Below are 16,393 nucleotides of genomic sequence, written 5' to 3'. Positions count from 1 at the left end.
TTTTTTAAAATGTAGTCTAAAAAAAAGGACATGCGTACTGGTCTAAAGACAGCTCCTAAATTTCTCTTTGAGCAATGTAGTGGCCATAACAAAATGGAAAACATGATCATTTACAAGGATGTATCATGGGCATATTAAGCCTTTCTTCTTATTAAGTCCAATGATATAATTTTCAATATTTTCATTTTTAAAAGTGACAATATAATTTAAACAAAAATAAAATAACATTTCTTATCTATTGTTCTGAGTTGAATTCTGTCCCCCCAAAAGATATGTTGAAAACCAAAGGCCAGTACCTCTGAATGTGACTTTATTTGTATGGAAACAGGATCTTTGCAGATGTGATCGAGTTAACATGCGCTCATACTGGATGAGGGTGGGCCCAAAATCCAATGACTTCTGTCCTTATAAGAAGGCCATGTGAAGACACCAAAGAGGCACAAGCAGAACACCAAGTGATGACAGGCAGAGATTAGAGTGCTGCACCTGTGAGCCAAGGAATGTCAAGGACTGCCCACAACCACCAAAAGCTAGGAAGAGGCAAGGAAGGATCTTCTCTTCTTCCAGAACCTTCTGAGACAGCAGGATCTTGCTGAAACCTTAATTTGGTACTTTTAGCCTCCAGAACTGTGAGACAATAAATTTCTATTGTCCTAAATCATCTGGTTTGTAGTAATTTGTCATGACAGCCCTAGGAAACTACCATACTGATCAAATTGGCAGAGTTTTTATTTCTTTGTTTTTAATTAAAATAACCATCATTGAACTCAAATTGTATAAGGGCACTCACATACATTTTCAGTAAGAGAGTAATTTCATTATGCAGACGTTAATTTTTTTTTACCATATCTCTTGTCTAAATTTTCAATAGTAAGCATGTATATCTTTTGCAATAAGAAAAACCTTTGCATTTAAAACCACTGTTGTCACCATTAGTTAACACTTCTGTAAGTTCTAGTTGATGAACAATAAATTATAATAAAATATTTGCTACATACAAGTAAAATGTTAAAATCTGCACAACTTTACATGTCTATGCTTAATTATTTTACATAAGAAAAGTATGAGACTCAGGAATAAATATTACAAATGATATTCTAAAGACCTCAGAGTTCTGTTTTCTTTATTAACTTCATAAGCTGATTCTAAAAGTACATGTAAAAGGAAAGGGCTTAGAGTAGTCAAGACCCTTCTGATGGACAAAGAAGGAGGACTTCTTCATCAAACATCAGTAGTAACTATGAAGCTATAATGATGATGACAGTACAATACTAGCAGAGCCAGAGAAATTAGCCAACCAACTAGAATAGAGACTCATATATAGAAGTTTGGTATACAACAGCTGGCATGACAAATCAAAGAAGAAAAGAATTATTATTCGAAAGTAAAGCTGGAAAAAAATAGTCATCCACATAGAAAATAATGAAATTAGATCCCTACCTTAGACTACTCATACACACAAAAATAATAACTCTAGAGGGATTAAGGAAACACAGCTATAGGAGCCATGCAGTGTACGCCCAACACCCATGTCAAAAGTTGCAGCAGCAACACACTATCTTGAAAGCAAACCCACTGCTAGAGTACATCCAGCCCTGAGGTAGAGGTAGAGGTAGCCCATTACCTCTCCCTATCCTTGAGACCCTACTATCATTTAACCCTGCCCACTGGGGTTCCTACAGTGCTACGACCCCAAGTGCACAGAGCCTGGATCCAACAGACTAACCAGGACCCAGGAGAAATTCCACCTACCAGGCCAGCACCCTCCCCAGGCATGAGCTCAAGCCCTGCCCTGTCAGCAGCTCTGGAGGTTGCGTTGCCCTTCAAAATTCACCTAAGCATAGCAAGCAGCCCCCAGCTTCCTTGTGCACCTCAGCCTAAACTGGCCAGCCACTCTAGAGGTGGCAGTGCCCTTCAGGACTCACTAACAGACAGCAAGTGGGCCTCCATTGTCTGTGTGCACCCAAGCCCAGTACAGCCAGCCACTCAAGACATGGCCCAACCCTTCAGGGTTCAATGCCACAAACCTGGTACGTCCCCAGTACCTGTGTACATCCAAACCAGACCAGTCAGCTGCACCAAAGGTGTCTCTGCCCTTTGGAAATCACTGCTACATAACAGACCAACTATCTGTGCTCAGCCACAGCTACGCTTGTCCCTCATAGCAGCCCTAGCCACTGCCCCACCCCCCAGAAGCCACTGCCACACAACAGGCTGGCCCTTCACACCCACACAAGGCCCTTACATCTGCCTAAGTGGTGACTCCACCACCTGGAGACACTGACACACAATCAGCAAGCCTGCCACACCCAAACATGCCCAGCCTCAGCACCAGTCAAGTGCCACTGCCCACGGTAAAACCACACTACCACCAACACAAACCACTTGAGCCCAGGCAACACAGGCAATCACAGTCATAACTGATGAGGACTATAACTGAAGAAAAATGGCACAGAGACCATAAGCTGTCCCCACCCAGAACTAAAGTCAACATATCACACATAACCAACATCCTAGAACCCATCTACAGAAAAAAATCTATCCCTACAAAACCTATGCCAAAAACTAGAAAAAGTGACTATTCTACTGGATAGGCAAACATCAATGTACAGACACAAGAAACATGAAAAGCCAAGGAAATGTGACATCCCCTAATGACCACAATAAGTTTCTGCCAACAGATCCCAAAGAAAAGGATATTGATGAAATCCCTGATAAGAAATTCAAAAAAATAATCTTAAGGAAATTCAGGGAGACACAAGAGAATACACATAAGCAATTCAACAAAATCAGGAAAACAATTCATAATCTGAATGAACAGTTTAACAAAGAGATAGATTTTCATTAAAAGAAAAACAAACAAAAATCTTGGAGCTGAAGAATTCAACGAATGAAATAAAAAATGCATTCAAAATCTCCAACAACAGATTAGGCCAAGCAGAAGAAGAAATTTCAGAACTTGTAGACAGGGCTTCTGAAACACCTCGGGATGGCAAAAAATTATTTAAAAAGAATGAAGAAAGCCTACAAGATTTATTGGACACCATTAAGCTAACAAATATTCAAATTACAGGCATTCTTGAAGGAGAAGAGAATAAAAAAGGCATAGAAAACCTATTTAATGAAATAATAGCTGATAAATTCCAAAGTATTGGGGGAGATATGAACATCCAGATCCAGGAAGCTTAAAGGTCCCTTTATTAGTCCTTCTTCTATTGCTTATAACAGAATACATGAAACTGGGTAATCTATAAAAAAAAAAAATTTATTTCTTATACTTTCAGGGGATGGCAAATCCAAGGTTTCAGGGGCCAGATCTGGTGAGGGCCTTCTTCTAGATGGAAACTCTATGGCATGAGCAATAGAGCTAACTTCCTCACTTGCTCTCATTATAAACCCATCAGAAGAATGCCCATGACAACCCATTAAACAGTCAACCCATTACTCCATGAGTGGATCAACCCATTCATGAGGGCACCATATGTGCCATCCAATCTTAAAAAGCCCCACCTTCCACAATCATATTGGGGGTTAAGTTCCAACATGAGTTTGGGGAGAAATTCAAATCACGGCAGCCCCCAGATCAATTTAACACAAAAATTTCCTCACTGAAGTACCTTTAGGTCAAACTGTCAAAGGTTAAACACAAAGAAAGAATTCTTAAAACAGCAAGAAAAAAGCATCAAGTAACATATAAAGGAATCCCCATTAGACCAACAGCACACTTCTCAGCAGAAACCCTACAAGCCAAGAAAGAAAGGGATGATATATTCAAAGTGCTGAGAGAAAAAAAAACTGAGAGCCAAGAACACTATACCCAGCAAAGCTATCACTCAGAAATGTTGGTAAAATAAAGTCTTTCTCAGATGAGCAAATTTATGGGAAGTCATCACTACTAGACTAGCCTTAGAAGAAATGTTTAGGGGAATCCTATACCTAGGAGAGGAAAAATGATAAAAAAAACATTATGAAACACATGAAAATATAAAATGTACTAGTAGAACAGATACACAAATTAGAAAGAAAAAGGAATCAAACCTTATCAATAAAGAAAACTACCAAACTGCAAAGATAAACAATAAGAAAGGAGAAAGGAATAAAGCATATACTGCAAAGATAACAATAAGAGAGGAGAAAGGAACAAAGGATATTCAAAACAATCATAAAACAGTCAACAAAATGAAAAGAGTAAGACCTCACATATTGATAATAAACTTGAAGGAAAATGGATTAAATGCCCCCATTAAAAGACAGAGACTAGCTGTATGGATTTAAAAAAAAAAATCCATATGTTGCCTACAAGAAATATATTTTACCTGTAAAGACACACATAGAATGAAAATAAAAGATGGAAAAGATATTCCACACAAACAGAAATCAAAAGCAAGCAGGAGTAGCTACGCTTACATCAGATAAAACAGACTTTAAATCAAAATCTATATAAAGAGACAAAAGGCATTACATCATGATAAAGAGATCAATACATCAAGAAAATAAAATTATTATAAATATATATGCACCAAACACCAGAGCACCAAGATATACACAGCAAATATTATCAGATCTAAAGGGGAGAGATAGACAACAAAACAATAATAGTTGGTGATTTCAACAACCCACTCTCAGCACTAGACAGAAAACTTAGACAGAAAATCTACAAGAAACAACAGATTTTAACTGCACCACAGACCAGATAGACCTAACAGACATTTATGGAATATTTCATCCAACAGCAGTACATTGAACATTCTCTAGAATTGATTATATGTTAGGCAACAAAACAAGTCTAAAAAACCAAAAGCATATCAAGTGTATTGTGTGACCACAACAGAATAAAACTAGAGTTCAATAACAAGAGGAACTATGAAATTATACAAATATATAGGAATTAAAAATATGTTTTTGAATGACCAATGGGTCAAAGAAGAGATTAAAAAGGGAATTTAAAAATTTCTTGAAACAAATGAAGACAGAAACACAACATACCAAAATCTATGGAAATCAGACAACACAGTACTAAGAGAAACATTTATAGCAATAAATGCCTACATCAAAAAAAAAAAGATTTCCAATAAATCACCTAACCATACACCTCAAAGAACCAGAAAAGCAAAAATAAATCAAACAAAAAATAAGTAGAACAAAAGAAATAATAAAAATCAAAGCAGAAATCAATAAAATTGAGAGTAAAAATATAATACAAAAGTTCAATCAAATGAAAATCTGTTTTTTTGAAAAGATAAAGAAAACCAAGAGACCATTAGCTGGACTAGCCAATAAATAAAAGAGAGAGAAAAGACCCAAGTGAATAAAACCAGAAATGCCAAAGGAGACATTACAACTGGTACCACAAAAACACAAAAAATCTTAAGAGGCTATTATAAACAGCTATGTGCCAACAAATTCAAAAGCCTAGAGGAAAGGGATAAATTCCTGGGCACATATGACCTACTGAGAATAAACCAAGAAGAAACAGAAAACCTGAACAAACCAGTAACAGGTAATGAGACTGAATCAGTAATAAAAAGTCTCCCAACCAAAATCCCCAGGACCAGATGGCTTTACTGCTACCAAACTTTTAAAGAAAAACTAATACCAATACCTCTCAAACTATTTCAAAAAACTGAAGTGGATGAAATTCTTCAGATTCATTCTACAAGGCCAGCATTACCTTGATACCAAAACCACACAAGTACACAACGAAAAAATAAAATTATTAGCCAAAATCACTGATGAACATAGATGCAAAAATCCTCAATAAAATAGCAGCAAAGCAAATGAAATACGACATAAAAAAGATTATATACCATGGTCAAGTGGGATTAACCCAGGTATGCAAGGATGGAGCAATACATGTAAATCAATAAATGTGATGCATCACATCAACAGAAGGAAAGACAAGTAATAATACTATCATCACAGAGGTAGAAAAAGTATTTGAGAAAATTCAATATCCCTTCATAATAAAAACTCTCAACAAATTAGGTATAGAAGGAAAATATCTCAACATATAAAGCTGCATATGACAAACCCACTGCTAACCTCATACTAAATGAGAAAATCCAGAAACATTCTCCCTAAGAGCTGGAACAAGACTAGGATTCCCATTCTCACCACTTTTACTCAACATAGTACTGGAAGTCCTACCCAGAGCAATTAGGCAAGAGAAAGAAATAAATGGCATCCAAATTGGAAAGGAGGAAGTGAAGTTGTTCCTGTTTCCAGACAACATGATTTTATATAGAAAGAAACCTAAAGACTCTATTAAAGAAGTACTAGACCTGATAAACAAATTCAGTAAAGCTGCAGGATAAAAAATAAAAATATAAAAGTCAGTAGCATTTCTATACACCAACAACAAACTTGCAGAAAGAGAAATCAAGAAAGTGATCCCATATACAATAACAAAAAAATAAAATAAAATACCCAGAAATAAATTTAACCAGGGAGGTGAAAGATCTCTACAATAAAAGCTATAAAACACTGATTACAGAAATTAAAGAAGATACAAAAAAATGGAAAGATATCCCATGTGCATGAATTGGAAGAATCAATATTATTAAAATGTTCATACTACCCAAAATGATCTATAAATTCAACATAATCCCCACCAAACTACCAATGAAATATTTCACATAAATAGAAAAAACAATCCTAAGATTTATATGGAACAACAAAAGACTCCAAATAGCCAAAGTAAACCTGAACAAAAAGAATAAAGCAGGAGATGTCACACTCTTTGGCTTCAAAATATACTACAAAGTTATAGTAATCAAAACAGCATGGTACTGGCACAAAAACAGATACATAGACTAATGGCACAGAATAGAGAATCCAGAAATAAATCCATGTGTCTACAGCCAACCAATCTTCAACAAAGGCACCAAGAACATACATTGGGGAAAGAACAGTTTCTTCAATAAATGCTGCTGGGAAAAATGGAGACTCATATGCAGAAGAATGAAATTAGAACCCGATCTCTCACCATATACCTTAGTCAACTCAAAATGAATTAAAGACTTAAATGAAAGACCTGAAAATATGAAACTACTAGAAGAAAATACAGGGGAAACACTTCAGGACATGGGACTGGGCAAAGATTTTATGAACATGACTTCAAAAGCATGGGCAATGAAAGAAAAACAAAAATAAACAAATGAGATTATACCAAACTAAAAACCTTCTGCACAGCAAAGGAAGCAATCAACAGAGCAAAGAGACAACCTGCATAATGGGAGAAAATGTGTGCAAACTACTCATCTGACAAAGGATTAATATCTAGAATATACAAGGAACTCTAACAACTCAGTAACAAAATAACAAATAATCTGACTGAAAAATGGGCAAATAGAGAGGCCGGCCAATGGCTCACTTGGGAGAGCGTGATGCTGACAACACCAAGTCAATGGTTAAGATCCCCTTACCAGTCATCTTTAAAAAAAAAAGGGGGGGCAAATAGAATTGACATTTCTCAAAAGAAGTCATATATATAGCCAATAGATACATGAAAAAATTCTCAACATCACTAATCATCAGAGAAATGCAAATCAAAACCACAGTGAGATATCATCTCACCCCAGTTAGAATGGCTATTATCAAAGACAGAAAATAACAAATGCTGGCGAGGATGTGGAGAAAGGGGAAATTTATATGCTGCCAGTGAGAATGCTAATTAATTAGTACAGTCATTATGGAAAACAGTATGGAGGTTCTCAAAACAGCACAAATAGAACTACCATACAATCCAGCAATCCCACTACTGGAAACGAAATCAACATGTTCAAAGGATACCTCCACCCCGATGTTTATCGCAGCTCTATGCACAACAGCCAAAATATAAACCAAAGCTAAGTGTCTGTCAACAGATGACTGGATAAAGAAAGTGCAGTACATATACACAATGGAATTACTCAGCCATAAAAAAGAATGAAATCCTGCCATTTGTGGCAACATAGTTGAGTTTGGAAAAAATTATGTTAAGTGTAATAATCCAGGTACAGAAAGAACAATAGCACATGTTCTCACTCATATATGGAAGCTAAAAAACTTGATCTCATACAAGTAGAGAGTAGAATAGTGGTTAGAGACTGGTAAGAGGGGGGAAGGGTGATAGGGAGAGGTTGGTCAGTATGAGATACAAGATTGCAGCTAGATAGGAAAAATAAGTTCTAGTGCTCTATAGCACTGTAGGGAGACTACAGTTAATTTATTGTGTGATTTCAAACAGCTAGTGAGAGGATTCTGGATGTTCCTAACACAAAAAAACACAAACGTTTGAGGTGGTAGACATGCTAATTACCCTGATACGATCATTGCACACTGTACCCAAATATAACATTGTACCCCATAAATTTATACAATTATCATGTGTTATAAGTTGTCTTGAGTCATTTCAAACATATACAAAAGAAGAAGGAATAGTATATTAAACCCCTTTATACCTATCACCTAAATCCAACCTCTAGCTGCTTCTTAACGAGAGCTTAGAGCAATCCACATGTTGAAGCTCCACTTGCACCAGCTGTCCCAGATATGCCTGAAGCCTCTAGAGGTCCCATGGTGTAATTCAACTTGCTTCTCAGATTTCTTCACTCCTAATTTAGGGTTCTGCTTTCTTAAACCTGCTTGGTAAGATTCAACTCATCCATCGCCTTTCCAACTCCAAAAATTGTGTTGTTCTCTTGTTCTCTTTTTCCATCTGGGTTTATGCCTTCTTCTTCATCCTATCCTATCATTTTTGTGGGAAGAAATGGAGGCCAAAACTGTGTTCCATCCTCCATCTTCAATATTGATTAACTTCTTAAACCAAGTCTTTCTTTTCTCATTTATATGTCTCTCTTATTATTCCCATATATTACATTTTTGGAGATATTAATTATCTATTGAGTACTTATTATGTAACTTCTTTTATGTATATTAATTTATTTAATATTTTCAACAATGCATATTACATTGTTCTACTGTTATCCTATATCACGGATGAGAAAAATTCACATTTGAAGAGCTCACATGAAACCTAACCTATGAAGGAATTGAGATTTGAACCCAAGAATGTCTGACTCTAAAGTCCAGGTTATAAACCACTTCTCATTTCTTTTACCTATGAGATAGGCCTTAGTGCTAGTCTAAGGGTCCAAGGTAAATGACTCTAAGATATATCTATGATGTGTCTGGAGAACTGACTCTTGTTCAAATTCGACAGCTTTAAATTCAAGAAAGTACTTGGACCAAGCCAGGTTAGCCTGGGAGGCTGTAAAGGTAAATGAGGACTGGTTTCATGCCTGGAATACAACACACAACTATTCCATGAAGTCATATTATAAATTAGTAAAAGGACTGATGGGTGCACTTGCCTTGGATGTTTGGAGCCCTGATTCACATGCAGACTAGCCAACCTGCAGAACTGTTGCAGGCTTATGGATCTCAGGACATCAGGTGAGCTTCTAAAAGGCTGAAGACATTGCCTCCCTCAGACCTACACTCTACAACTACGCTCAGTAAGGAGGCTCTTTTGGGGGGTCCTCCATCTTGCCTTAGAGAATGTCTCTGGTCTCTCTGCTGTGTAGTCTGACTATGGTAACCTCGTCTGCAACCTTTCAGTAAGGGAAATTTTGGATTTACCCATGTGATGTGCGTGTATGGTCCTTCAGTCAAGATGAGCTATTAAGAAAATTTGGCAGAGAGGTCACACGATTCCTATCTCCCTATTTGACTTCCATCATACAAGCATTAAATATTTTCAGAAAAACAATCAAGTCTTCAGTAAAAAAGAATGAGAGAGAGAGAGAGAGAGAGAGAGAGAGAGAGAGAGAAAGAAAGAAAGAAAGAAAGAAAGAAAGAAAGAAAGAAAGAAAGAAAGAAAGAAAGAAAGAAAGAAAGAAAGAAAGAAAGAAAGAAAGAAAGAAAGAAAGAGAAAGAAAGAAAAAGGAAAACGTAAGATCTCTGAACTGAAAGTCAATGAAAAAAAAAAACAAGAAGAAAGATTTGCAAAGACTTCTGAGGGCTTAAAAAACAAAAAAGTTTCATCAAACAATCCATAGACAAATCCCTCACATATAAATCTGCATCAAGTAGGATGGCAAAGTTTTTTCTTTTAATTCTATAAGATTTATATACAGTGTACGTTGGGGAAGCATGGGGACAAGGAAATTAAGAAGATAGTTTCTAAAACTGTCAAGTAAAGAAATAAAAAAAGACTTACTGTGGACTGTGTTTGGGCCATGTATTCACCCTCCATTTTATTCAGACGCATATTTGTATCCTCAAGCAGTTCTTGAATATTTTCAGTGTGTTGCTTTTGCAGATCAAACTTTTCCTTTTCCATTTCTGCTACAGCATGGTGGAGCTACACAATGAAACCATTAATAGACTCTTTCACTACTATGAAATAGACTATTTTGTGATTCAGAAAAAAAATGCTTTCCTATATTCTATTTATGGTGACCTGATGAACAAAAGATATAAAACCAACAAATAAGCATTCAAAGTAAAAATATCATATAAAGAACATAATAAGGAAACACTTAATTTTTTTCTTTACTTTCCTGAATTGAAAATTTTAATAGATAAACAAATATTAAAGAGAATTATCTGCCTCAGGTAGAAACAGTACATAAATGAGACAGATAGTAAAACACCTTAGCTAAACAACACTAGTATTAGTCTGAAATCAGAAAACAGAAACATTAATATGCTTATTGATTAGGAAAATTATCTGTCTGTATTATTCATTTTATTTGTATGAAGTTTTACACAATAGTAATGGTTTAAAAAATGCTTTTTCCCTTATCTGAACCCCCAACAAGAAACTACTTTTAGCCATTCTATAATCTACACAAAAGTGGACACATAGATCACATTTTTAAATCAAATAGAAAATGACAGGATGACTAAGGACAACTTTAAATTATACATATCATACACAAAGTGCTTTATTTACAAAGATTACTGGGTATACACTGTGGAAATGGATGAAGCTTTAAAATACCTATGTAAACTAAGGTAAAGAAAACAAAGGCAAATACGGGAGGTCCAGATAAGGTTCAATGGACAACTTCCAAAGGGGGTTGAATATCTGTGCTCCCGGCCTTGTAGACATTCCTTCACTTATCTTAATGGTAGTGGAATTCTGAGTTTAACTCCTCTTCTCTATACCCAACTCTAGGCCCACTCAATAGGTGGGGAGAGAAGAGTCCAAAATAGTCTAAATGATATATCTGACTCACTATCCATGAATAGGAGAGAGAGACAAGGACATGATACTGGCAGTGTGGACTTTAAAACGGGGAAGACTGAGAGAAGGTGGGAACTAGAAGCAGAATGCAGACAATAATTATGGTAACAGTACTTGGTAAGAGTCCCAGGAACGTTTCTTCTGGTTTCTAGCTGAACAGGGAGAGTTAGGGTGGTTCAGTAATAGCTAAATAGAAGACCCTTGAATTTCGCAAATTAATATATACAGTTTTAACTATTTGTAAGTGGTTCCCAAAATCCCTGAAATGTTTAAATTATATTTTTGCTGAAATATACATTTTAAGCCAGTGTTATGTCTGATATTCAAAAGTGAGTCACTTAGCTGGTAAAAGAACGTAGCCAAGCTCACAGGACCTCAATCTCAGTGTTCCTTCATAGCTGTTGATTGACATGCACAGTAACTCTGATAAAGGAATCTAAAGGAGTCACTTGGAATTTTGTGGTGATACTTTTATATATATTTGTGGTTATAGTGGTTTCCTCATGTTTATAGTCTCCCAAAGGCCCTAGGACATATGCCCTCTCAATATCAAAAATCTATAGTATTTAATAGCTAATCAATACATTTCTCAGGTGTATCTCACAATTTTTTTATAAGGGGACTGTGCCTGTTGGAGGGGTGTCTTTAACTCAGGCTGAGTCATTTAAAACTCACCCTAGGAATTTATAGTTGAGACTACAAGGGTAAAAATGGCACTGGCAAAAGCAAGCATGCTACAACTTTGGCTGATCTGTTTGAGGATCAGGTGTACCTAGTCTAATAATCTGATTACAGATAATTAATATGTATTCATTCAACAAATTTTATTAGTACCTAGTATGCACCAGGCACAATGCATCAATGAGAGCTTTCTCAAACCCAGAAATGAATTGGAATCCATGTCACATGATCTGAGAGGCTTCCTCCAAGGGATGAATTGTTTGTTTGAGCAGCAAATATTCTTTAGCATGCTATAAAGTACAAATTTTGCTAGGGTTTATGAAACCTTAAGGATGCCATCATGGCCCTGATAATAGGTTGATCCATATAAATTCCCAAGGAGATTCTTTACCCAGAGTTTGGCAATGGATACAGGAGATGTAAAAGCCCTTCCCAGCATCCTACATATTAATCTTTGACCATGTAGTTGGCCATACCCTAGTAGATCCAGAGGCACCAGGAACATGTTCCAAACAGGAAGAACAGTGTTATAAAAGCCCACAGTATAATGGTGCAGTCACTTTGGAAAATAGTCTGGCAGTTCCTCAAAAAGTTAGAGCTACCATATAACCCAGCAATTCCACTCCTAGGTATACACTCAAGAGAATTTAAAACATATGTCCACACAAAAACATGTGCACAAATGTTCACAGAAACATTATTCATAATATCCAAAAAGTGGAATTGACTCAAATATCCATCAACTGATAAATGGATAAACAAAATATGGGGTTATCCATACAATGGAATGTTGAATTAATTATTGATTCAATTTAGCAAAGTTGAAACTTAAAAACACTGTAAGTGAATGAAGCCAGTCACAAAATGACATATTATATGATTCCATTTATATGAAATGTCTAGAATAGGCAAATCTAGAGAAAGAGAAAGTAGATTAGTGGTTGCAAGAGGCTGGGGAAGGGAGAAAGAGGAAGTGAACGCTAATAGGTACATAGTTTCTTTCTGTGTACTGATTAGTGATGGAAATGTTCTGGAAATTACATAGTGGTGATAGCTGCACAACTTTGTGAATATACTAAAAAACACTAAATCATATACTTTAAGAAGTTGAATTTTACCAGATGTGAATCATAACTCAATTTTTTAAAAAGGCCAGTCAGATAGCTGGGAAAAGTTTTGTACAGCTAGTGCAAAAGTACAAGAAGGGAAATAGGATTGTGACAAAAGATGAGGCTTGAAAGAGCACCAGAGTCTTGGACATGAAGAGACTTGTAAATCCTAAGGCAATAGGAACCACTGATTTGAACATGGTGGTAAGGCCAACCAGATGTGTGTTTTAGAAAGACCAGTCTGGCTGCATTGTGGGACAGGGACCGAAGAGCCTCAGACTAGGGACAGCATCCAGTTACAGTGTGTCTAGGCAAGAGATGGTGGTCTTCGGACCTAGAAGGGACAATGGCGAATAAACTCAAAAGATGTAGAATGAACAGAACTCAGCAAATGATTACATGTGTGAGGTGAAACAAAAAGAAGAGTCTTTGAGTAGCTGGGTAGATGGCTATAGGGAAATAGAGAACAGGGAAAAAGGGAATAATACCCTTAGGGAGAGATTGTTTTAGCAACAAAGGAAGAAGATGAAATTTGAGGACAATGGAATTTAGATCAAGGAGAGATTTTAAATATGTAGTTAAATAACTGGGATTTAAGGTGAGAGATACAGGATATATATTTCTATTAGGGAGTAATATACACAATATGCACATATCACATTACCGTTTCTGTATAGAATATCTAACAATTTTTGAATGAATGACTGCATAAATCACAAAGTGAATCTATCATCTGCTTATTAATTTTTGGTATCCATTCTGTTTGCACCAGGTTTTCATCTCTGCCCAGATTTACATGGAATCATACTTCACAAAAAAGACTTTCAACCAGGTTTACAGTGTTTACACATCCACTATTTATTGTATAACTGTAAGAAAGATCTATTAATCCAGCAAAAAGAAAAGGATTCCTTGTCTGTTCAAATACCTTGCAGTTTAAACTAGGAAATAACAAACTAGGGAATTCAGACAAAGGGAGGAAGGGAGCCTGCTAGGTACACAAGGTATCTATAACAAGTACAACAATATGCCAGATTTATAGAAAAGATAAAATCAAAATGTGAGAAAGAGAAAACCACACAAATTGACAAAGTAAAACTAGAAAAGAGCTAACTCTATCCCTCCTAATATCTTTGCAGAGTTCCATCTTAATGTCTTCCCAGACTGGTCCTGAAGCTGCCGTCACCAGGACATATTTCAGAGCAACACTGTCAGCTTGGGAAGGCATTTATAAATTTCAATGAAACATTTTGAAATCGGACTAACAGAGAAAATATCAGTATGAGTTAACTGAAGATTGTTATGATAGAATATATCAAAAGAAGTAACATTTAATTTCTCTTAAATGTATATTGAAATTTGAGCTAAGGGCTCCCAAGTGAAAGTACTACATTACTTTGTAAGACTCATTCATAATGAGTATTTTTATTACATTAATCTTGGTGCTACTAAATTATATGAAAATATTTTTTCCTAATTATTAAATTAAATACTTCTCTAAGAATGATCCATCCACTAGTGATTATGTTTACAAAGCAAATTTACAGAGACTGGGAGGTGACAGTAAAGGGAGAGGTGGGTCAATAAGTACAAAGTTATAGTTAGATAGAAAGAATAAGTTCCGGTGTTCTATAGCACAGTAAGGTGATGATGGTTGACAATAAAGTATTGTACATTGCAAATTAGCTAGAAGAGAAGCCTTTGAATGTTCTCACCATAAAGAAATGATAAATGCATGAGGGGATGAATATGCTAAATACCAATCTGATCATTATATAACAAATATATATGTATTAAAACATCAAATTGTACCCCATTAATATATAGGATTAAAATATATGAATATAAAAAAATAATAAAATAAAACAGGTTCCAGAAAAAATACAACTTTATACTATAACTTCTATCTGGATTATATCATCTGAAAATCCAGGAAAGAAATGTTCCAATGGCTAAAATCCAAAATTAAAAAGGTTTCATTTCCAAAAATTGTCCTACTGCTATTTCTCAACTAATTTTGCTTAAAATCTACTGGTTATGACAAAAAAAAAATCTAGATCATTAATTAAATTCAGTAATTAATTAAAATTAGTCAAAAGTACTAGCATTTTCTAAATGAAAACTATTTTATAGACCATAGACTTCTAGAAAAAAACATACCAAAACATGAATCATAGCAATTTCTAGATAGTGTAGAATTTAGTTATTTTTATTTACTTTTTTTGTACTGTTCTGTATATTGTGTGAAATCCATTGTGTTTATAATTAAAGATGTTACTTTGAAGCATAAACTTTTATGTTTTCTATTACTATTTTATGCAGCTTACCTTTTTCTCCCAATCATTATTCAGAGATTCTGTACTTTGCTCACATATCTTTTTTAGCTCTGCAATCTGGTTGTCTTTAGTCTCTCTGATAACCTGACAGTCACGTATAAGGGTCTGAACTGTCAAAAACGAGGAAAACATAGTTAAACCAATTTTAGATAATACATAAGAGTTTGATGATATAAATATGGTGCACTAGTTAATATATAATTCAATTTTTCACTGTCTTCTCGATTCTCTGTTCTAAAGTATCACTTATTCTCTGCTCCTTTTCTCCATTTCTGCTACCATGGACAGGCTTGGTTGAATTCATCATTACACACTCCCTAGACAATGCTAACTGTGTGCTAGCCTCAAGTATCATTCCCCTCCAATGGGTCCCCTGTTGCTTTAAAGAGGCCTTTCCACAGTACAAATCCATTAATGTTACTCCCAGGCTTAAAATCATCCTACTGTTCTCCTCACCTAAAAGATTAAGTCTAAAAGCCTCTAACACAGAAAATAGTTCCTCATGATTCAACTATTCCCTGGCCATATCTCTTGCCAGTTCCATATTTTAAACCTGTATTGTACATAAACACACCAACCTATCTGCAGATTCCTGAGGACATATTCTCTTTTGTATCACTGCCTAAATATGACCATCTATTTATGACAATCATATCCTAGAATGGCCTTCCCTTTCTTCCTGAAAAACTCCTACTCCTCCTTAGAGTTGCAGTTCAAGTATCACCTTCTTTATGAACCATTCACCAACCAGACTACTCTCCTTGAAGGGACAGAAAGAAACTCTTTATCCCCATGAAACCTTGCGTATTTCTCTATTAAATCACTTATTACATGTAACGGTTTACTTGCCTATTTCCTCTTCAATAAGACTATGTTCACTGAGAAGAAAGACATTTCAATTTCTTATCCACAGGGCGTAACTGTGCCATACAGGCAAGTGCTCAAAAAGATGTGCACTGAGTGAATAAATAAAGGAACCCATCATTTCAATATATTGTGGTTACTAGATACTTTAAAATAATTTTCAAGGTTTA

At 35.5% G+C, this 16,393-nt stretch overlaps 1 protein-coding gene across 4 annotated transcripts in view; it reads right to left on the bottom strand.

The window, feature by feature from the left end:
- Positions 1–16,393, bottom strand: part of CEP112 (centrosomal protein 112) — a 539,861-nt gene that overhangs the window by 379,031 nt on the left and 144,437 nt on the right. For all 4 annotated transcript variants that reach the window (XM_063080878.1, XM_063080876.1, XM_063080879.1 and 1 more), the window contains 2 exons: positions 15,351–15,469; positions 10,202–10,345 (listed from right to left, as the gene is read on the bottom strand). In XM_063080878.1, the coding sequence (XP_062936948.1) occupies positions 10,202–10,345; positions 15,351–15,469 (263 nt within the window). The remainder of the gene's footprint in view (positions 1–10,201; positions 10,346–15,350; positions 15,470–16,393) is intronic.

Source organism: Cynocephalus volans, chromosome 16 (assembly GCF_027409185.1).
Source record: "Cynocephalus volans isolate mCynVol1 chromosome 16, mCynVol1.pri, whole genome shotgun sequence".
NCBI lineage: Eukaryota > Metazoa > Chordata > Mammalia > Dermoptera > Cynocephalidae > Cynocephalus > Cynocephalus volans.
Note: the sequence above shows the minus strand (reverse complement) of the source record. Positions and strands in the feature narration are given on the sequence as shown.